Consider the following 24,821-nt stretch of genomic DNA (forward strand, 5'->3'; position numbering starts at 1 on the left):
ACACCGTTAAAAAAAACACACAATAAGACCATTAAAATAACTAGAACTCCAACAAATGTTTAGAAAATGTTCCCCCATTTAGTGTTTCAGCATTACGGGGTTCATAGGCCAGCATTATAAAGATAATTTGCTGATAGCCGCCTTCCATGTGTTATTGCAAGGGAAGGGCAGCTGTTCATATAATTAGACACTGCTCAACACATCATACTTAGTTTATATCATATATTTCATTCATATTGTGTTTTTTGTCACAATTCACTGTTTCTCGGTCCGCTCCGGATAATATAGTGTCATAATAGCCCTAAGGCCTAAATACTGACTTTCAAATCCACTTGTGCTGAAACTGAAACTCGAATCACAACTTCTCCACCAGCCTCCATGCCAAGTCAGTATTAATTATTCAGACCAATGTAATGTGCTGTAGTGTGCTGTGTGTTACAAGTAGCCTGTTATATAAATGATTTACATTTCCCATTGTGGCTGTGGAAGAGGGACTAAGCTACTATGTGGGTGGGGGAATTGATTGCTGCTGATTGCAGCCTTGCTTGGAGCAATCCTGGCATTACTCAGGCTTTCACAAACTACTTTTAATACTTATACACCTCAGATCTAGGGTCTTATAACCCCTGCACAGGCTGTTTTCATTGGTCTTGCCATAGCCCACACTCTTGTCCAACCACATGGAGTTGTTACAAGCAGAACAAACGGCCTACCAGTGGGGATCTTTAAGAAACTGGCTAGCAAACTGACTATGGATCCTTTGGGATTGTTTGAGCAAAGAAGGAAGTTGTCAGGATTTACTGAAGAACAGGTGTCAGTGGGTTGCGGATCCAAGAGATATGCAGAAACCAAAGGGCAGATGGCACCTTTGGCTGCTGGTGAAATGGAGGTTAGGAAGCAGTGAGCACAATAATTGAAGCTCTAACCATTCTAAGATGGTGGATGTTCTCAGTGTAGGGAACAGAGGTCAGAACAAAGCAAAATGGTGACCAGGCTCCTCTTCTGGAATACAACAGGCAGAACAGTACTTGAGGACAGTATTCTCAATGATGAGAGCAGAGCGAGCATGCCTTGCAAAGATAGAGCAACAAATAACGTTGCATTCTCTTGAACTAACAGAAAATATGCAGCACAGTGGAAAAGCAAGGGTTCTGTGAGCCCAAAGGCATGTAAGGCAAATTGTCACCCTGAATGCCGAGTGGGTAGAACAATATAGTAGTAATCAGGGGTAGGTGAGCCCCTCAGGCCTTTGGGCTGGGCACCACTATACCTGCTGCACCATTGATGGCTGCTCCCCTGGTAGACCATGAGCATGCAGGTGGAAGTTCCTTCCCACACAGAACTTGCTCACAGGAGGGATGTGGGCAGGGGACAGCACCTAGCTTCCTAAACTTTGTTTTGTTGATGACTCTTTGTTGTGAAGTGTTGGGTATTTTAAAGAATCTTCAAAGCACGAGTGATTAACTTACAACTGGGAGGAGAATCTTACTGACCTTGAGCGTCTCTTTTCCGCCTCCTTGAGCAAAGCACACGATTGGAATCTTGCCACCGTAATTGGATTCTAGGAAAATGAAAAGGGAAATGTGTGAAGTCAAACAGCGATTTACCAAACACCATCAGATAAAAGATAATTTCAACACCAGGAATCGGGAACAGTCATGCCATGTGAGAGGAGATGTGATCTAGTCACTAATATGTTGGATCTAAAGTCTGGAGACTTACGGACAGATGTACCAAAAGACTGGCCGCAAAATGCAGTCACAAATTGCACACAGACTTTTTGCGACCAATCGTTAATTTTGTAATTAAATTATAATTTATTTGTGGATAGTAACCTATGAACTAATAAGTTGCACTGCAAAATATCCATTTGGACAGCGTCACAAAATGACCTGCATAATTAATATTAATTATGCAGATTGATCCTTGTAATTCTTTTTTGTTTGGCTACAACAGAGGGATGGTGGCCTGCAAGGAAAAGCAGACCACCACCCCTGTTTGCATTCTTAAACGTATCCCTTAAATGTTCCTTACACACTGGTGCTGCTTTTTAAATAAAGTTTCTTGTTTGGGAAAGCAATAACGAGAGCAGGCAGTGCGCCCCCTAGACCACTGCCTTTCACTTTGCAAATCAGTTACTACCCTCTTTGAGTGGTTGGTAAGTGATCAATAAGTTGCAACCACTGTTGCGATCTCAAACTATTAACACATACCATACAGTGGCATAACGAAACTGGAGGGGTCCCCTGCACAAAGAACATGGAGGGATGTCCCCCCTCCAGACTCACTTAGGCCAGGTGCTGTGCTGAGAGGGCCCCCTGGAGTTCAGGGCCCCTCACACTGCGGGGGCTGCGAGTGCCTTTGTAACCACTGATTCCCTAACGAATTGGAATTAAGAGGGTAGACTTCTTTCACACCCCTTCCAAACTGTTATTCTCAATGGACTGCTAAGTCCATTTTTCAAATCAGTAATGCTTTTCCGAGTCACAAAATAGGTTTAATACATACCAAGAAGACATACTGCGGTTACAAACCCTGTGATTTTATAAATCACAGGATTTGCAATCACAAAATAACATTGTAAATCTGGCCCCACACTCCTAAGTCTAGTGTATGGAATCCTATCACGCCGGTAGAGACTGAAGTAAGAGTAAAGACTTGGGGCTGGAGGTCATTTAAAGTTTTGCAGAGGGGCAGAACTACCATAAATCAACTGTTCTTCCACACTAGCAAATTTGCAGTTCTCCAACCTCACTGGAGACTGATGAACTGCTGATTGACTGCTGGTGGAGCAGCCAGGACCAATCTTCAATGGGGATACCACCTTTTAAGTACTGTCACATCTGCTCTGTTTAGGACAGTCCTCCAGATGAATGTTCCTTTACATGGGTGTGCAACTGTGCACCATGAGAACCAGGGACAGAGGCGTAGCTCTGGGGAGGGGGTGTTTGGGATCTTACACCCCCTAATAAGTGTATTTTTTATAAATTGTTGGGTGCAGGGGCTTTCAGTCCAGTATGGTGAGATGTATGTCGGATTTCAACATATATAACATATATGCCAGCGTGATTGTTGGAAAATGTGAAGCTTACCCCACCCCCCGTTCCCATCTTACTGACCAAGCTATATCCCTGCACAGGGATAAAAAACTCTGCATATTACAGACAGTTTTTTTTTCTTTTTAAGAAGCAAAGCAACTTTGTGCAAATTTACCTCTGAAAAAAAGAAAAAAGAATGGAGAGTGGACAAAAGAAATATATGACATCGAACTCGACATTCATCTTTGCATCCACCACACCAGGAGGGGCACTTTCGGGAAAGAGATCAAACCCAAGGAGACACGAACCTCTCAATACAGTCAATTAGTGGCCGCCAACCAGGGTCTTAATCTTCCTGGTAATGTGCTATTTTTGAGCTTTCACAGCACCTGAACTCAGCTATTACCTTACGGAGAGGAAACACATGCACAAGATTGGAATGTGCCTTTGCTCACTGTGCCTCAGCTTGTCTAGGCTCAAGGCTTTAGGCTGACAAGAAATACTAAAAATGTTGCGAGAAACAATATAAACAGTTCACAGCTGTTTCACGAGCTAAAAATTGGAATGCCTAAAAAGATTAATAAATTAACATGGAGTTAGCCAAAGCCCAATATATTTGCTTCATTTACTGGACCAATTGAATCTAGTTGGGCAGATTCGAGTGATTTCGACAGACCTGGCTAACTGATCAAGAAATACCTTGATTTATACAAACGGACTTGAAGGATGAATCCAAAAATTCATGGACGCCATTTGGGGTAGCCATGGGGTGTAGCTGAGATCCCTGCCTTGCTTATTTGTGACCCCTAGAACTGCCCTTTCGACCCCTGGCATTAGATGTGGCAACATTAATGCCAAGAACAAAGGGGCAGCTCAGCATTCCTTGTTTTTTGCCTGCTTTTCATTATACTAATAGTGAATAATATCCTATTATTCAATATTAATGTAATAAAATAAGTGGAGTTCACTTAGCTGGAAGTCTTTGATGGCAGCTGTGTTAAGTACAAATGACTTTAAATGTTGCTGTGTGCGTGACTGCATGTGAGAGAGGAAGTGAGAGGAGTTGTAGGAATGTGCGAGCAGGTGTATGCATGTGTGTGCGAGTGAAAGTAAGTGACAGGGAGAAATGGGGAAAACTTCTCGCTGCGGAACTAGAGTACTTCTTTGCCTGAAACCGCTGTACTGTGGACTCTCCACGTAGCCTTTGAATGAACGGCCTGTAAGGCCACCCTCCTGGGTATTGCCAAGGGCTACATCCACAAGACAGATCTTGAACAACAATATTCCTGACACCCTTCAGAGGCTTTGGGCCGGCAAATGACCCTGGCAAAAACATCTCTCCATCAAACAGCTCTGAAAGAGGCGCACCTGTGTTGGAGAGTCTGCACACAAAAAGCCTAAGAACCCAGTGTCAAATCAGGAAAACTATTGTAATGGTTGGCCACCAGACACACAACTTCCCACATGTCCTAGAAATACTAGACAACCACAACCTCCCAGTGTGGAAATCCGCCGACATAACTGCAGTCTTTGCTACACTTTGAACTTGTGTACACATGCAAAGCGCACCCAGCATGAGAACAAAGAAGATCTACCTCTTGACACACTTTCCCTTGTGGACCAACTAGCCCTAAATATCCCAGTCATGGAAGGGGAGATCAGGGAAGCGATACAAGGATTACATTTAGATAAGACATTGGGACCTGACGGGTTACCAATGAAATACTACCGCAAATATGCCACACTACTCACTGCTCACCTGCTCAACCTCTATACAGAAGCAGTAGACAGAGGCCACTATCCCCCCCAAAATGGATATGGCCACCAACGTGGTCATTCCTAACCCAGACATACCAGTCAACCATAGTGCATCCTATAGGCCCATCTCCCTGATCAATTCCAAAGTCACAATCCTCACCAACCACATGGCCAACAGACTCCAACCAGTCTTACACAAACGTATTCACTCTCACCAATGCGGATTCATGCTGGGACGCAGCACATACCAGTATATCATCTGGATCCATGAGGCCATGGCCCACATGAGGGAGCTCAATGATCCACTAATCCTACTCTTTCTCGACTTTCGAAAAACCTTTGACACAGTAGATTGGCCCTTCTTATTTGAGGTCTTGATGATAATGGGACTGGGCCCCAGGATCCATAGGTACATAGGACTGCTATACTCCAGACCAAAAGCACAAATGGTGGTCACTGGAGCACTATCGGACTCCTTCCCCATCTGTACGGAAAGCCAGCAGGGATACCCACTATCACCATTCCTCTTTGCCCTTGCAATACAACCACTGGCCTGGGTAATATGCCTCAATGCCTGGGTGTGGGAATGGCAATAGGCAGACTGCATAGAAGACCAAGTCTCCCTCTATGCAGACATCATCCTGCTATTCCTCTCACAGCCCCAGACCTGAGGCCCAAGATGCATTCAAATTCTTAAGCTCTATGCAATGGTCTTGGGACTACAGGTCAACCTCAATAAATTGCTGCTTGTTCCACTCCAAGGAGGGACCAAGAATCCCTCCTGGCCCACCTCCATACCTATACAGGACACAGCTTTCAAAGACCTGGGTATGCACATTTCCAGAGACCCAGGTGAGACATGGGACCCTAATCCTACCTCTCTAACAAAACACGTGGAAGCAGACATGCAACAATGGGAATCACTCCCTTTGCAATTATTAAGAAAAGTTGCCCTATTTAAAATGATGATTCTCCCCCGCTAGCTCTACGTATTCCAAAACTTTCCCCACCCCATTCCACACAGCTCATTTAAGAAACCGGCATCTATGATCAGGTCCTTCTTATGTTCCAGCCATTTGCCACGTATCACCCATGACAAACTTAGGAAGTCAACTTATGACAGAGGGATTGGTATGGCAGAGCTCCATTTCCACTATAAAGTGGTACACCTGCTGGTCTTTACCGACTGGCTGATGGGTGGATGGGTCAATCAGCCTATAGAGTCTAGACCACCTGATGGGGATCTTATATCACAATCCCCCTACAAAATCTTAATGATGTTACTAAAGTGGTCTTGCAGTGCTGGCGGAGAGGGGCAAAGAAATCAGGAACCCCTGACACAGAAAACTTTGCTGTGGTGGTGCCAATGATTTAAGCATACGGCACAAATTCAAGGCTTTACCAAGAGGGACAGGATCAGCATCACAGTTTTAGAAGATGTCTGGTTGGGGAATATGGTCCACTCATTCCTTAAGCTAGAAATATAATTATCCCTGTCCAAAGCACAATTCCACAAATGAATACCTCCAACTGCGACACGCCATACACACATAAACCACAAATAAGGGACCTCCCCAGACATAGTACACTAGAAGCAAAACTCATGATAGGTAAACTGAGATGGGGTGCATATATTTATTGCTCTCTAGTGAGAAACACCCTTGATTGCCCTGAAACAGAAATGGGAACACTAGATCAGGATGCTGGAGGAAACGAACTAGATTCAGGCACACCAGCGCCCCGGTAGATCACAATCTCCTCAAGACTTGGGCTTATATAGCTTAACTATATGAACACCACATACCTTACCCCTCAGTGGCTCTGGTGCGCGGGGCATTCACCTCACCTGGGGTGCCTCCACTGCCCTTGCCCCTATGGAGACTTTTATCATGTGGTCTGGCAATGACCACCAATCGCTGCCTACTGTTGTCATGTCATGGATACCTTTGCCCAGATACTGGGAAGCCCTATCACAGTCACACCAAAACAAGCAGTACTGGGAGTACTCGATGAAGTAGGGGACTGCAGCAGTGAACGCTCCCTGATTGGGATGGCAAAAATAGTGGGCAAATGAGATACTGCCCAGAAATGTATATCCACCAACTCTCTTCGAGTGGTGCATAGGCATTGGCTGGTGTGCCAAACTTGAAGAACCTATTTGCAAGGCTTGAGGATGCCCACATAAACACACTAAGATTTAGGGCAAGTGGACCAACTATTATGGACTGGGACAGATAGACAGACCGAAGGGGGGCCGATTAATTAATTTTCAAAAACCCACATATGCATACTGTGTGGAGCTCACTGTAATGTGTTACTGTTTGTTTTGTTCATATATGTATTAAAACCCAATAGAATTGTTTATCAAAAAGAATCTGGGTCAAGGGTCATATGATATCTCTTCCTCTAATGTCATTAAGGTCAAAGGGTATGTGATGTCACTTCCACTACCCTTGGAATTTTGGTGAATCAACTCCCATGCAAACATTATTTCAATGATTCAAAATGAAAAATGAAAAATTATTTTAGCTGGTCTACTACAGGGTTTTTTGTGGCTTCGACCACTGAATGTGTTGTAAAGCTTCCTCTTCTGTGGTTGCAAACCACCTCCCTTCCATGCCGCACACCCATATCACCATCGACCTTCCACCACAAAATCCCTAGCCAATAAGCACATTCAGAACACACATTCAGAGACTTGAGGGCGCCGCTAAGTCTGCTTGGTTCGTGGTGGTCCTCAATTCCATCCCCAATGGAGGACTACACACCCTATCTAGAGATCCCACCTACCTAACAGAATTCGGTGCCGAAGGTGCATCCACCGCAGTGGTAAATGCAGAAGTGGATACCTTTTTTTGCTTTGCTTTTCAGTAGCAACCACCCAAGTGAAGGTTTGCTTCTGAAGAGCAAGAAACTGTCCCCAGTATGCAGGGAGTTCACTCCATGTGTTGTGGACATTTTTCTCTTTCAATGCCCAAGATCACCATGGTAGGAACAGTTGGAAGCTGATGCTTCTGCTTTTTTGACCTGGCAGCCCTATGGTGGACAGGCCATCAGAAGGAAGATGTCTCGACTAGCGGAAACCTTTAAGGTCTCCCACACTGAATGGGAAATGCAGGTTTGTCTGAGTAAGAGCCCTGCCGACAAATGGCTAAGCTCCTGCTCTGCAGAGCCCTCAACAGCCCACTAAATAAGTCACTGTCCCAAGGAATCACTAATCCCAAACCACCAGCTCAACATTTAATGTGCAAGTTGGAGGTTTGGGTAATTGGAAGTGATGGCTATAGGGTTGAGTTTCTGCTTGTTGAATATATTTGTATGGTGCGTGTGAAGTTATGCAAATCTCACAACAGTTCCAAATGGACCTCTTGCTGAGGGTGGTGTAGCCGGTGAAGAGGCACCAGGGTCCAGAGGTGGGAGGGGCCGCCTGCCTTGCACTTGTAGCAGTTATTTTACAGGCCGCCCACTCAGAGATACTCCAACACATAACCTGTCTGAGGTTTAGCTCCGTGGTTACATCTACCTCAAGGAGGGTAAAAGGAGGAATGGGGGGAGGGAGTAAAAGGATGAAATGTGCAAGCGAGAGAAAAGGGAGGAAAGTAAAGGACAGGGTGAATGATAGGAAGGAGAGGAGGAGGCATAATGACACAGAACGGGAGAATGGGATAAGCAAGAGGGAGAAAGAGAAATTAGATAAAGACAAGAGAAAGGAGGAAGAAAAGAGGAAGAGAGAGCACTGAATGATGTCAGGGAGGAAGCAGATAACAAAGAGTGAGAGACTGAGAAGGAAAAGACTATAGAGATGAAGAAAGGGCTAGGAAGAACAGGAAGGAGAGGATAGCGATAGGGAGGAGAGAAGTAAAGAAAGGTGGATTGAGAAAGAGGAACTTGAAGACCCATAAGCTATGGGGTAGTCATTATTGCAGCAGATATAGTAACACCAGGGCCTAGGACATGTCTGACCCCAGGCACCCCAGTTATATCTGTATTTGAAAACCTACTGGGTAGGAGTAAACAGGGAGCCCAGTTTCCTTGCTTGCATTAGGGCCTACGATGTCTAGACTATGCCATTGCACGTGTGACATTTCTTCAAACACATCTTCGTGTTTCAGATATAAAATTGCAATCTGTTCGTCCACAAGTATTCCTTCTATTTTGGATTTGCTTAGTAAGTGCCTACTTGTTCGTAAACAGTACATGAAGTGAATCACAGAAATGCGAAGTGCTGGTGTGTCCGGTGAATGTTAGCACTTTTCCCCAACTTGTACATTATAAGATCAGCAGCAGGTAATTTCTCAAAAGTCAAAGTAAGTGCCTGCAGAAGGTGTGAACTTTAGGAGAGAAAAGCAGGAAAGTGATTGAAAGAAACCAAACTGAATATCGAACATTTTCGGTTTCTTAAAAAGTAAAATACAGAGGCATTGTTGAGAACTCATAAAGATCCCCTACTTTCCACTTAGGACCTCATGAAGTAAGGGCCGGATCTGGTGCAGGTATACAGGGGACTGGAATCCCCGATTCCACCTGGTATTCCCACATATTCCGTCAATCACAATTTTCCCCCTGGAATGGGGAATAACTACGCTGAGCCAGTAATACAGCACCCTTTTCTGTGCAGTTTTTTTTATAATTTCAGGGAGAAAATCAGTAACATTTTCTGCTTACTTAGAGCTGGTAGAAAAAGTCAGCGATAGGGTTGCTGCAGTTAAGGCGGTAGGGCTGGGGATGGTTGTCATTCAGGGCAGGTTTGAGCTTGTTCAAGGGAGAATGTTTGCTATCGCCTGCTGTACCAACCACTGCAGCATGTATCAGGGTTTGGAGTCTCCTGGCCCAGAATTACCAGGTCCGAAAACTGAAGGCCCCATAAATCCAGGCCGGCACAGAGACATTCAAAATTGCGTGAAATTCTGTCCCGTGCAATGAGGGCCTTACATAGGAGAGGATATCTGTTGGCAAAATGTAATACTTGATGCATTAGCTGTCAGTGCTCCCTAAGGCTTTCTTAAATGTACAAACCTCTAATTACGATTCGCCAGCTTATTCCCAAATCGCAAATTGGGTTTGCGAACGTTATTAAAAAGTGGCGTGTTCAGGGTGTCCCTTTCTAATACCGAATCGCAGTGGTATGTGTGAATGTTTTGCGACCGAAAAGAGGTCACAAACCATTCACATTTTACCACCTACTTCAAGTAGCTACTGCCTGCTCTTAAAAATGAAAAGAAAAATTTTCATATTTTGTTTGAAATATACCCCATTTTCCCTTAAGGAAAACGGGCTGAATTTAAAAAAAACACTTGCTTTATTTAAAAGCAATCACATACATGGTGGTCTGCTGGCCCCAGCAGGCCACCATTCCTGTAATTTTAGCAATACCCAATGGGTCGAAAACTGAGACCTACCTCATTAATATTCATGAGGTAGGTCTATTTGCAACCCACTGGGAATCACAAAATGTGTCAAAGACACAGTTGTACATTGGTGTTTGAGATTATCAAATAGCGAATTGCAAAAATTTGCAGCTTGGTAATCACAAATGATTACCTTTGTACATGTGCCTCTAAATCTATTCCCAAGGTTGGGGATCAGCTGTACCGGGACCGGAACATCGAGCGAATTGATGTACACCCACAAATTACACCTTTGTGGGTATACACAAGGATTTCTCCAACCCTTTTCCACCATGCAGCAGGATGAACACTCCAGACAAAGGCAGAAGTAAATCACTTTCAAGAGTGGGAAGCGAACATGAACATTACCAATGTTGTGTGGTTTGTGAGGGAACAGGTTCCCAAAGAGGGGAAAATATTTTACCCACGGAGGAAAAATGCATTTGCACACATGGGAAGACATTACCCACACACACACTTGTATACAACATATAGCTGCATCTGCAGAAATGCTCCCTATGCAACCACACAGGAATTCACAAAAGTTTACCAGCAATTCGCCTGGAAACGACTGATCGTAACAGACTTCCAGGCATGCCACTGGAAACCTTTGTGAGTTCAAAATGTCAGACACCTGAACCAAAGCACGACCAAGCACGTGTGGGTACAAATGTATAACTTTTTTAAGAATAAGGCAGTGAGCATTGTGTCCTCCTTCTCTTGACAAGGGAAAACAAAAAAAACTACCTACATGTCAGATACATGTTCTCCTTTCCAGGGAGGTGACGTGGGCCGAGGACACATAATACAATATTGTGGGCTCAACTTGCTGGTACTTCATTTCAGGGACATTATCAAGGTACTGATATTCTGCCTCTGGACAAATCGAAGGCAATATTTTCACCAGTGATTTAGGTTTGGGCGCTTCTTACCTTCATTGAAAATATCCCGTGCTGGGAGGAGGGAGCTACTAAATTCACTAAATGAGTGAAAAATGTAAATTACCTCATTTGCTTCAGGCTTTCAATTTACATAAGTAGTATAATTGTAAATATGTAATCTTATTCTATCACATGTGTAACTTGAAAGGTTTTTCAGTCTAAGCATAAAATGTCACAGACCACACAGGCTATCGCCAACAGTTTTGAATGACCAGCTTAGGGCTAATTCAATATTTGTAATGTTCGTCTAAATTTGTTAAGCAGTTTGGCTCAATAAATTCAACAAATAAGCATCTGTGCACAGTCATTAAAGGTGGAGGTGTCCGACCCACCCCATACCCCTGCCACGCGCCCCGACTCCCCCACCCCACCCCGGCTTTTTGCAAAGCATGATAAGTGTCCATTGGGATACGCCATCGTCAGCCTGACAGACACTCACCATGTCATGGTCAGGCAGCCAGGAGTTTTACATGTGCAAAATGTGCAGTCTCCTGTCAGCCTGAGGCAAGTTTGCCAGGCTTAAGATTTCACAGTAGCCAGGGCGTGATCTCACCAGCCTGGCAAAGTAATTTGACACATGCGGGGGAGCGTCACTGATAGACTCAAATCTTAGCGCGTCTGGTTTAAGGACTGAACCACCCTGGGCTGACTGTCTATCATGATGCCTCGTCACGGAGTGGAGTGAGGTCAGAAATTATCAGTGACCTCAACCCACTCTGTGAAGGGGTAGGGAAGATCCTTTTCTTACTGGCAGACCCATGCCAAAGTCAGCCAATGCGAGGACCTTCAAGCAGTTCCTTCTTTCCGCAAAGCTTCCAGGGACCACCTAGAGTTTCTGCTTCTCCCTTTCACCACTGGTGTCGCTGCCAAGGGGCGAAGTCCTTGTTGAATGTTGGATGCATGTGTGAATGTATGAATGCATGCGTATGTGCACGTGTGCTGTGAATCGGTGTGTGGCGTGTATGTGCTTGCGAATGGTGGGTGTATGTGTGCGTGCTTCCGAATGCATGGATGTGAATGAGGGTCGAAAAGTCTATGTGTGCGCTTTTGCAGAAGAGAGTGTGCGCCTGCCCCACCACTTCTGTTCATTAAGAGCCGCCAATATAAGTGAGCAAACAATAAACTAAACTCGCATTTACACATGCAGTAGGTTTCGCATTGCCAAGCCCTTTCTCAAAAACCTGGGTTCTAGAGAAAGCATATGTGTCCTAGAGTTTGGACAGATAGTTAATTAACTTTGTACAGTAGTGTACATATTATTATATTTATTATTGGTTCCTCTCTGTGCCTGCTTGAAGGTTAATGTATTCAAACTTTTATGTTCATGCATTAATATTGTCATAGCGTGGCTGCCCTCTATATGCCAGGAAGGTCAACCACTAAGCAAGGGCCGACATTACATTAGGGTGGGCACCATTATGACACTATAAATGCCAGCAATATGTGATTACACCATAAGCCAGGGGTCAGCTTTGTAGCAAAGGAGGGTTCCATGGATGTCACACAATATGTCAGGACTGGCCACCATTGTCCAATTTATGCTCAATTACTTGGCAAGAATGACCCCAATACTTCTACAGCGACCACTGTGCAATGGGTGTCTACACTATACCGGCAATAATAACCATTGTGCCAGAGTTAACTTGATGCCTAGATAGGGAACTAATGTGCGATGGAAGCCAGCTATATGCCAAGAATAGGCATCCTAATGCCAAAGCTCTCATGGATGGGCATCACAGCGATGCCATGAATTTGAAGAATAAACCACAAATTTCAACAAGGCACCATGTGTAGGAAACAATAAAAGGACCATTGTCTGCTACTATGTGGGTACTCTAGCACAATGGTTCTTAACCGTCTGACTTCTGTGGACCCCCAGTTAATAATTAATGGATTGGGACTGGGACCCCCACTGAGCCATTGTTGGAATTCAGGGACCTCCCACTGTGTCATTACTGGAGCAGAGGACCCCGACCTAAGCATTTTCCAAGATTTGAACCATAAAGCAATACACACAAAAAATACAGAAATACGCTTTCATCAAACAAATACACACATGATGACATATTTTATTTAATCCACAGATATAAAAAAAATCAAAATTTTAATTTTAATGGGGAGGTTGGAGCTTTTCTAAGTTCAATTGACACTACCCATGGCAAATCATAGCCCATACTATAGTTTGATGCACTTGCTCGAATGAATTTGAGGATGCACACTCAGTTTGTAGCTTCCCGTTTCAAATTCCTTCATGTTGACCTAAAGTTTAAACATTTTCAATTTTACATTTTGCTTCATTTATATACACTTTAATAATGTGTTCATATTATTTGGTTATAAGCTGTCACAGACGCCCAGGGGTCCTGGATCACAGGATAAGAACCACTGCTCTAGCAGACAGTAAACATTTTAACACGTCTACAGGACACAGACTTGCTAAACTATGATGAGCCAGGGTGCCTTACTAGCAGATGGTAGTCAGTAGTCTAGGGGTGGAGAGAACAGGCTACAGTATAGCAGAGGGATGTATGACAGAGGAGCAGGACAGGCAGTAACGTAAGTGTAGAAATCATGAGCCATCTTCTGGCTGCTCACAATCATAGGTCATAAACAATTTACAGTGTAGGACGTCAGACAGTCGTGTCAGATCACAAAGGGTATACGCCTTCTTACAATTTTCTGGTTACAAAATGTTCAAATAACATATCACTTCATCACAACTCCTCAGTATTTTTACCTAAATCCTAATGCTTATTCTTGGGGAAAGAAAAGGTGAAAACCCTCTGTTTCCCCAACTAGCAGATGCATTGTGTAAACGTGTGGTCACATGGAGTCAAATAAGAAAATATTTAAGTGTGATCACAACACTCCAAACTTCACTGATATAACTAATATCCTTGTCAATGATTTAAGGTTTCAGAAGCCCCATGGTGCTGCTTGAAAACCCCAGGGTCTTAAAGCAGCATTCTGTTTAAGAACAAGACAAACATATTGATGAACATATTTACTCAATACAGAGACACCCCCTGGATATTCATTCAGCAATATGTGATATCAATCTCAACAACACCTTTGACAACTTCACACATATAACGTCAGAAGGCCTTAAAGCATCGTCAACTCATTGTCAAATGTGTGCTCATCAGGTAATATGTCTTTCACAGGGTATTTTAGGTTGTGAAGTAGTAGAGAGAAGAGAGGAGAGATACACGTGGGATAGATGAGCGTGAAAGGAGGTGAAAGTAAAAGGTCAAGGTAAAAAAGATTGGAAAAGATATAGAGAGGGGTGAGGAGGGCAAACAACTTGTACAGCAAGATCAAATACGCATTATTTACTACGTCCACAGTATCGGCATTAAAAAGATCATAATAATAGGGGCGCGGCGCTAACTGCAGAAGATGGCGGCAGCATAATGGACTAGCTCTGGACCAGCCCACAATCTATCTTGTAGATCCCGGTGCTGCCCCCGGTTCAGCGACACACTGGGAGCAACCCTGAGAATGGAGTTGCCCGAGGACGGAGGGTGACGGTCCTCTGATGGGGCGGACAGCTGCAACATAGACGCGCAGGCCTCGACGGAGCGGCCGCACAAAAGGGTGGGCGCGAGACAGCCCTAGAAGGGCACGAACATCGCCGGCGATTCTGCTGAAGGTAATGGCACGTTGGTGCCCGGAGTTCTGAAGGGAGCGGACAGCTCCGGAGCTCTGGGCCCTTCCGGTGTTGCAGTTGGCGATGGATGGGCGCAGAGGACAGCGGGAAGGGCCCGCGGAACGACGGACCTTTCGCCTCCCCCCGCCCCACCTCATGGAGCAGCTGGGCTGATGGGGCCCTGTGCGGGAGTGGAGTACCCTTAACGTACAGGAGGTGAGACAGGCCGGGAGTGGGGGCGCGGCTGGAGGCGCCCCAGGAGTGGCTCCACAGACAAGAAGGGCGCTAGACGGCGAGCTCCTCCAACGGGCCTAGATCAGGGGAGAGCGCCGGGGGGGGGGGGGGGTGCTGCTAGGAGTCCGGACCGCATTTGGACAGGGTGCCCCGTGTGTGGCGATCCTGGGGGCTGGCACCCGTGCTTATTGACTGGAACCTTAGTAAACAAGTGTGTTAGTGGCACGCATTACAGGGTCTGAGTCCACTGATACTCCACAGTGGAGCGTTGCCGCGCACTGCCATTTAGACTGCTGCTCTGGCGCCGGTGCCCTCGAGACCCCTCACACATGCGGCGATGAATACAGGGCATTGTGGGGCCAACCTGCCGTGATCCTACTGTACGAGGACCGCAGCCTCAAAGCGGATGATAGCCAAGGTGAGAGTGGGCATATCAGTGAACAGAACCCCCATGATGGACACTGGAGCCCGGAAGAGGCGACGACAACCTGGTAAGTGGGGCTCGCCAGTTGCTGAGACTCTGGGAGCCTGGTAATAGCACCTAGCACCTGCTGTGGGGTTGCCCAGGAGGGCGGCTCAGAGCCCCGGCGGCCTTGCGCTGTGGGGGATCCGTTGAGACACCGGGAACCCCTGGTGGTGGAAATGGGGCCAATATTGGTGGCAAGAGACCCCCTTCCCCCCGAACGGGAATACATAGATCAGAGCCCAACTACTGCAACCGAGCGATCCTAATGGGGAAGCAACACCTTAAACTTCAGGAATCACGAGCGGCTAGCCCAGACATTGAGTAAAGGGCTAAGACAATGACACCGCAGAAGTCACCCCAGCCGCCCCAAATTCAAGACACCTTACAAAAGATTTTGGAGGCGATTGAGGACTCTAAGAACACCCTCCAGCAAGAAATAGGGAAGGTGTCAACCGAGTTGGGCCTTCTGAGAACTGACCACCGGAAGCTGGCGGAAAGAGTGGACAATGCAGAAGAAGAACTGAATGAAATGGGCACATCACATCGGGCGCAACAAGCCCAACTCGCCCACCTCACAGACAGAGTGCAGAGACTGGAAAACAGGGCTGAAGATGCGGAGAGCCGCAGTCGGCGCAATAATGTCCGCATCGTAGGACTACCAGAAGGAGTGCAGGGTAGTGATATGGTGGCCTACCTGGAACCCTGGATGAAAGAGCTTATGGGCAACCAACAACTCACACCGTTCTTCACCCTGGAGAGGGCACATTGGGTCCCAGCTAAGCCCCCCGCGCCGGGGAGACCCCCTAGACCTGTTGTGGCCAAGCTGCTGCATTATAAGAGTGTCCTATACTGAAGTGAAGAAGGTTCTAAGGACTGAAGGAATTTGGTACGCTCTGTTATTTCCCTAAAAACTGAAGATAATATGGGACAGTCACACCCATTTCTCCCTGAGCCCAGAGGAGGTCCTGGCTTGAAAAGTACAGAACCGGAAGGGATGACCAGAACTCGCTTGAACCCCCCATAACTAGAAGTCAGAGAAAGAGACGCCGCTCCGGGGATCGGCTTCGGCGAGACAGAGCTCTGGCCAACGCAAGTGCAAGCAAGTCAAGGAAAATGGGCCATTGCCGCACTGCCCTGGGGATGGCGAGTTGGGATGGAATAGTCCTGTTATTGTTATTGATACCCAAAGCAATGATTGGTGTGTGGGGCCTGGGGGGATGTTGGGAGGTTTTGGGGATCCTTTGTTGGGAGGCACACTAAATCCCTGATGCATGCTGCAACTACTCTTAAATTGATGTCTTGGAACATTCGGGGATGGGCAATGTGTCAAAGTGCCATAGCATCCTAACATACATGACGAGTAGAAGAGTACATATCGCTATGTTGCAGGAGTCACACCTCACTAGTGTGGAAGCTGATCGCCTCCATAAACGCTGGCGGGGGAAACTGTTTGCCATCACATACTCCGCATACGCATAGGAAGCACTGGCCTGGGTGAGGGCGGGAGTGCCATTTGAGCCTGTCTCGGTAGACACAGACAAGGAGGGCCAGTATGTATTAGTAGAAGGCTGCCTGTACGGACGACTAATAGTGCTGGGGAGCATACATGCTCCCAACCAAGATCAGGTCCCCTTCCTTTGCACGTTGTCTGCCCGGCTGGGCAGATACCCGGGTGGCCCCTATCTCTCGGGGGGACTTCAATGGTGTCTCCGACCCAGACATGGATCGCTCTACTCCATCTGTGCAGGGGGTGGCGGCAATCCGAGTGGCAAAGGGCTTGACGAGGTGGAGATCTGGGTGGGAATTGGAAGACCCCACAGCACCCACATCGCAGGGAATTCTCACACTACTACCACATTCATTAAATACATACTAGGATTGATCATATGTTCTGTACGGCTAGCATCATCAGTACTTTCACACACTCAGAGTACCTGGGAAGCACAGTGTCTTATCACAGTCCGTTGCTAGTAACGATGCAGACAGCTGAGAAATTACCACCGATTCCGATGTGGCGCCTGTATCCCAGAGCCCTGGAAGACGAGGTCTTCCGCTATGCCCTAACGACCAGACTGACGGAATACTTTACACTAAACAAGGCGACGGCCTTAAGTCAGAGGGTGAAATGGGAGGCTCTGAAGGTGGTGGTCTAGGGCCATTGCCTGGGTCAAACAGTGGGAATCAGAAGGGAACTGACGGTTGAAGTCCTTCGTATAGGAGCAGCCCTACGAAGGTGGGAATCTGAAGTAGGTGCCGACCCAGAGGCTCCTCGACAGCTCTTGGAAACACGGGAAGCACATAATGAGGCGTTGGAGTGCCTTCGCTGCCACGACTATAAAACACACACAAACAGGATCCACGAAGAGGAAGGGAGGGCAGTGAGGCTACTGGCCTGGCTGATTAAACCGGAAAGCAGGGGCATGCCAATTACTCACCTGACAGCTCGGGACAGGACTATACTGTATGCACCGACGCACATTAATGATGAGTTTAGATCTTACTACATGACCCTATACAGCAAACCGCTGCAGGCAGAGAGGGATGCGCTGCATACCTATCTGGAGGGGCTGCGCCTGAGAACGCTACTGGTGTTGGAAAGTGAACAATTGGGGGCACCGCTAGAGGTGCAAGAGGTGCAGAGTGCTATCAGGGACCTGGAGAAGGGGAAAAGTCCCGGACTGATGGTCTCCGACCTGAATTCTACCAAAGGTTAATGGGAGCATCGAAACCGCGACTGGTGGAGATGTACACAGAGGCCTATGGGAGGGGCGAATTACCTCTCTCCACTAGGGAGGCGTTGGTGATACCCCTACCCAAGGGGAAACAATACGGGCCACGGTTGCTGATTACCGCCCACTCTCAATGCTAAACACCGACTTCAAGATACTTAGCAAAGTGCTAGCGAACCGGTTACTCCCACATATGAGGGACCTCATTCATGAGGACCAAAACAGGTTCATCCCTGCGCGGAACACATCAAATAATTTGCAGCGGCTCTATATGCTACTCTATGATGAGGGACAACTACCTGACCCCACAGCTATGATAGTGTCCGTAGATCTGGAAAAGGCCTTTGACACGGTACAATGGGACTTCCTGGAGGCCGTGACATGGCGCATGGGCCTGGGTCCGGAGTGGGGGAGATGGGTTAACTTGCTCTACACCCACCCTACAGCCAGGGTCAAAACTGGGCGCACAATATCTGCCAGTTACGATGTCTACAGGGGGACGAGACAGGGCTAACCGCTCTCACCCCTTCTGCTTGCCTTGGCCATATAGACGCTGGTGGAGAGTTTCAGGAACAGGGGATGGGAATGGGGTGTTCTCAGAGGAGGGGTCTCACACATCATCTCTCTTTATGTTGACAACCTCCTTATTTATGTACGAAATGGGAATGTCGTGCTCCCACAGGTGCTCCAGACACTGGAAGATTTCAGTAAACACTCGGGCTTATGGCTCAACAGATGGAAGATGCATGTATTCCCGATGCTCAACGGAATGGCGCATCCCCTCTCGTGCCCGGTGGATGTACAGAGAGCTCCACAATCGTTTTGATATCTGGGAATTCAGATTTATCAAAATAGAAGGGACCTTCATGAGGGCAACCTGGGGAGGCATACCGGGCTCTGAAAACAGAGGTGGCTTTCTGGCGCTCCTTAAAGCTACCAGTCATGGCCAAGGTCACACTTTCCAAGATGGTGATGCTCCCTAGACACCTTTTCTTTTTCACCAACTTGCCGCTGAGCATACCAGCGTCATGGTTCCGGACACTATACACATTACTGATATGGGACAGAGGACGTCATCGGGTGGTGCTAGGGACTCTCCGTCTGCCGCCTGAGAAGGGGGGACTTGGAGCCTCTGACTTTGAGCGACACTATCTGGTGGCTCAATTACAGTGGCCGGCGCGATGGCTAAATGGGTTAGACATTCAGAGACAACACTGGACGGCGAAGCTGGGCAAGGGGAGGAATTCACAGTATGACTGCTCAGGGGGAAATAAGTACCACCCAGATCGAACATATTGGTATCCACAGCCCTAGCTGCGTGGCATAGAGCCCTTAGAAGAACAGGCACGATTAATCCCTACGCACCTGCGCTGCCCCTTGTTGGACTCCCACATGGTGCAACCGGTACCTCTTTCACCACTAGACAATTAAAATATTGGACACAGGAGGGATCACTACAGTGGGCGACTGCTATTAGGGGGGATGATGATCCCTTTTGGGGACCTGGCAGACCAAACGGGTTTGCCTGCTGGCCAATTCCTAACTTATGAGGCTGTCGCACAAGCTCTGAAAGAACTGTGGGGAGATGGTGGTGAGGAACCACCCACGGAGGCGGCCCTCCAGACTATGTTGGTTGCGGCTGGGGCTCCCAACTGGTCACATGGATCTATAAGACATTAAATGGGATAATTGAAAGACCACTAGACGGACTGCGACTCAAATGGGACACGGATATAGGCAAAACCATGACAGACGCCGAATGGACTAAAATTTTAGCCTCAGCACACTAGATTTCACGTAATACACGACTGAAGTATATACAGTATAACCATGTTCACAGGACCTACCTCACTCGACGCAGAATTAACCGGATATACTGTGGGATGACAGGAGCATGCCCCCGATGTTGGTTGTCTGACGCACCCGTTCACCATATGACGTGGGACTGTCCAGCGTTAAGACACTACTGGGGTAAGGTGGTTGCCCGTCTCAATAACGTTTTACATAGACAACTCGACGATGGGCCAGCAGTATGTTTATTGGGCCTTTTTGATAAGCCTTTAATTAAAAAAGTGGGGAATAGGTTTGCGGACTTGGCATTAGTACTGGCACGCAGGAGAGTGGCGATGGCCTGGAAAAATAAGTATGGGCCTAGGCTGGCCACATGGATGGCAGACGTTGCTCATTGGGCGAGGGCAGAGGAGAGGGCTCTGCAGAGGGAGGAGATGAGGGGACTGAGGCACTGACCAATCACCCCCATGTGGGCGGAGGTGGTAGACACATTGGAGAAACTGGGTGTCGCCACGGATGATGACTTGGGCGGGACCCCATGTCAACCAGGGATGGACGGGAGCTAACAACCACCTGGCCACCACTGGCCTACGCCGTGAGCGGGCGCCCTCTTCCTGTCACTGACCTCCCCGCCACCTCCTGGCCCCCAGAGCTCAGGGGTCATATAGGCAGCCGCACACCATATGAACGATTTCAAGAAGTATGGGCAAGTTACTAGGCTAACTGGTTATGTTGTTCTGTTTACTCCTATTTCGGTATTGGCTTATACAGTAAGGGAAGACAGCCATACAGGCTTGCGAAGCTATACAAGGTGGGTACCAACTCCCTGTCTTGCAAATATGCCATGGAGAACCAGAGAAACCATAGACTTTGCCACTACAATTTTGTATGCTATAGAGTGAATGCAATATAGGTCATCCTGTGATTGTGGTTTAATAATGTATGTAATGGATACCTACAGACTGTAAGGCAATGTAAATAAGAACTCCGAGTATTAAGCTATGGCATTGTGAACAAACAGATATGTATTACTTGAAATGCCAATAAGCAAAATTGTTTTTAAAAAAAATCATAATAATTCGAAACATATGAGTGCCCCTTTTCATGTACAGTTTGTCTATTTATTCTTATTTTGATGAAGACCTTGCTTCCAATTGGGATTTATTGCCACGTTACTGAAAACATTTTTAAATTTTTTACCATCGGCATTCTTTTTTTGGAAATGCATCATAATTGTGTTCTGCTGTTACAAAACACAACTTGATGATACTAAGACTATCTGTAACCAAAATCGACATATAGGGGTGTACACTGTTAATGTTCAATAGATTTGATAAATTCCCAATTTTCTTAATTCTCACAGTCTTCACTTGGCCTTTGAAATTTGTTCAAACACTGTTCGTACATTTAACATTTGGTCATGACATAAAAGCCAATTCATTTCGCTGTAAAATATGTTTGTTCACTGGCCTGTACTTGGTAAGTGTTTTCTGCGTAGTGTATCCTTTGCCTTTTTTTTACGTAACAAAAGATCACGTGACTCTGTAAATCCTCTTCTGCTCACTATAAGTGCCAATGTTTACTATGTGTATTACCGGTGTTGTACCATCTTGACTGTTTTTTAATTGTCTTCATTACCATTTTACATAAAAGACAAAGAGAATAAAACAAATTAACAGGGCAGCATTGCAGCATTGACCTCTATACACAGAGGCGGTACACAGTGTCCGTGAGTAGCCCAGCCCAGGCAGCACCGACAGTTACCATTCTCCCATTTACATTCCTAACGAATACAAGTTACAGGGACCCATTCCAGGCTTCACGTCTGGCTGACATAATCTATTCCAATTCCTACCTGGGGGTGGGGGTTGTGGGTGCAGCTTCCCTGCGACTGCACACAGCAACCAGTTGTTCACACACTTCTAAGCAGAGTCCGTCTCCACAGTAGGGGATACCTGTTAGGGATCATCATCATCCCATTCCGCACTCTCCAGTCGTACCACCATCTCTCTGAGTCACGTTGCGTTCTCATCCGTCCATACGCTTTTCAGCCTACGTTCCCCTGCTACAGCCCACTCCTGTGTGTCCACCAACAATTCGTGCAGGACTAATCCAATGAATCGCACTGCGTTACCTGACCAACCCAGTAGAGCAGATCTATGCCCCATCTTCCTCCCCACTTTGGGGAGTGACAGGAGGCCAAGGAGGCAAAGGCGAGTCGCCAGCTATAGCGAAGCACCGGTGACCTCCCACACCGTAGTGCCTTCACTACCCCACCCTAGCATCCCTAAAGTCTGGGGCACCCTCATGTCACAAGAAAAACATTTTCAGGGGTCTCACTGCATCCGGTGCACCCTTCCAGATGGTCCGGGTATATCTGTGGAAACACTGTGGCATTAGATAAGACCAATACAAATAATACAACAGCGTGAAATTAAATAAAACGTGCATTGCTAGCGTTGTCTTTCACTTGGGCACACGCATGCTTCCATTCTCCATCTGTGAGCGGGTCATCCACATCCGCAGTCCAGCTATTACGAACAGACACAATATCTATGTGTCTGTCTTCTTTCAGAGCCATGTACAATAGGGAGAAGAGACCCCTACTAGAGCTCAGGTTGAATTTGACACTCAGAATGCGGAATTCCTCTGGTTCCACCAAAAACACCACCCAGGCTGTCCGGGCTGTACTGGAAAGTTTGGCGTATTGTAGAAATTGTTCAAGATTCACCCCAAACAAAGGTCCAACCTCCTCCCTCTTCACAAAGGTGCCAGGTACCTTACTGTCCGTCAACCACCCTCTGTCCATTTGGACATATCCATCAGTGACTGTATGTGCAGAAAAGGTGGTAGCCATCAGAGAGGGAGAAGCCTAGCATACGGGGATCTACCCAAAACTCGTGTTACCTCTTGTTCCTAGACCTTCACTACTTGTCACACTATATATGGTCTGTCCTCTGACACCCTGAGGCCGCACATCAATAGCTTGGGGGAGGTCACGATCCTCCACCAGGCCAGCCAGGAGCCGCTTTTTCCAGTTGTTACTGTCCACACACCATAATGCAGCATATTGCAGGAGCCCGGCCATGTAATACAAATGAAGGCCCGGAAGTCCCAACCCGCCACCCATGCGGTCCAATTTTAGGACCTCCAACCTGACTCTGCAACTCTTACCTGTCTACACCAATGACACTAGGAGGCTATTAAATTCTTTGAACAGGGAGTTCAGCAGGTGACAGAAGGAGTTCTACATCGCATAGAGACATTGGGACAGCAACACCATTTTACTCAAAGCAACCCTTGCCCATTACTGACACCGTCAGAGTGTTCCAGAACCATATGGAAGTGCTCGTTTTAGCCACAACCCAGCCCATATTAAGGTCATATTGCAGTCTCGGGTCATGCGCTACCTGAAACACACTTTGGGGACCCACCCAAAATCCTCCATTATTCCTATTAGCACCAGCAGCAAGGCCTCCGGCCGACTCAGGCATATTAATGTAATGTCGGCGTACATTAACAAGATATGGATTGTGTCCCTGACCTGCACTCCCCAATCCCTAAGATCCTGTCTCAGGCATAACGCCAGTGGATCTGTGGCAGTGCAAAAAAGAGAGGGGATGGGGGCAGCCCTATCTCGCACCCCTCTCTATAGAAAGAAAGTCTAATCCTACGCTCCCAGTACATTCCCTTGCAATTGGCGCTGTGTACAGCAATTGCACCCAGGATAAGAAACCCGTCCCCAATCCCATATATCTCAACACCTCCAACAGGTACACCCATCCCAGGGTGTCAAAAGCCTTCTCAATATCTAGCACCACCAGTGCCGCTTCAGTGTCTGACCCTTGAACCAAGTTCATCACATGAGACCTGCCACGGCGATTCATATGGATACCCCATCCCAGCATAAAGCCACATTGGTCATCACCCACTATGTTCAACACCATGTGCCTCAATCTCATCTCAAGCACTTTCACAAGTATTTTATTATTTACATTCAGCATGGGCAACGGCCTGTAGGACCCTGGATCTCTCAGGTCCTTGTCTGGCTTTGGGCGCCTCATGATAAGGGTCTCACAAATAGGAAGTGGTAGTGTGCCTTGGTGCTTGGCCTCCAAGAAAGTCTCCAGCAGCTTGGGGATCAGTATATTGGAGTGAGCTTGATAATACTCCACCAGGAGACCATCCTGACCTGGCACTTACCTTGGTGCCATGTCATACAGGGCTGTTTGTATTTCTTCCTTCCCAAGCTCCCCGTCTAATTCCTCCCTCTGGGGTTCTTTAAGCTGGTGCACAACTATTTAGGAAGGCCAACACCCCATTAACTCCATCCCCATTAAGCGGCCCGTACACCCCCCTCAGGTGGTCATGCAACAATTTATTTATTTCATGTTGGCCCACTACGGACGTACCATCCGCATAGACCATGGACAGACTCACCAGGGTTCTATCTCATTTAAGCAGCCATGCCAATAAATGCCCCAACTTGTCTTGTTCCCTATGAAGCCACTGTCTATACTCTTGCCTCACATAGTAGTCCAGTCTATCCCACAATTTTGCTACCCTACATTGTGCCGTTAGGAGTGACCCCCACCTGTCGCTGTATTGAGGTCAACACCTCCTCACCTTCCACCGGGTCCTGTTACAGGCTCCATCTAGTATCACAGACCTAAGAGAGGCTCTCCCCCCTCACCACCACCTTCAGTGCCCTCCATGCCACCCCTCTCAGTGCCATGAGTTCCAATTGTCTTCAAAGTACTGCTGTAGGACTGTCCTGTCGTCTTTGTAAAAGGAATCCCCTAGTTCCTCCAGCCAGAAGTCCCACAAA

General features: G+C 47.0%; 1 protein-coding gene across 1 annotated transcript in view; it reads right to left on the bottom strand.

The window, feature by feature from the left end:
* Positions 1-24,821, bottom strand: part of LOC138285523 (transient receptor potential cation channel subfamily M member 8-like) — a 153,189-nt gene that overhangs the window by 48,431 nt on the left and 79,937 nt on the right. The window contains exon 7 of the mRNA XM_069225549.1: positions 1,494-1,561. Within this exon, the coding sequence (XP_069081650.1) occupies positions 1,494-1,561 (68 nt within the window). The remainder of the gene's footprint in view (positions 1-1,493; positions 1,562-24,821) is intronic.

Source organism: Pleurodeles waltl, chromosome 3_1 (assembly GCF_031143425.1).
Source record: "Pleurodeles waltl isolate 20211129_DDA chromosome 3_1, aPleWal1.hap1.20221129, whole genome shotgun sequence".
NCBI classification, from domain to species: Eukaryota; Metazoa; Chordata; class Amphibia; order Caudata; family Salamandridae; genus Pleurodeles; species Pleurodeles waltl.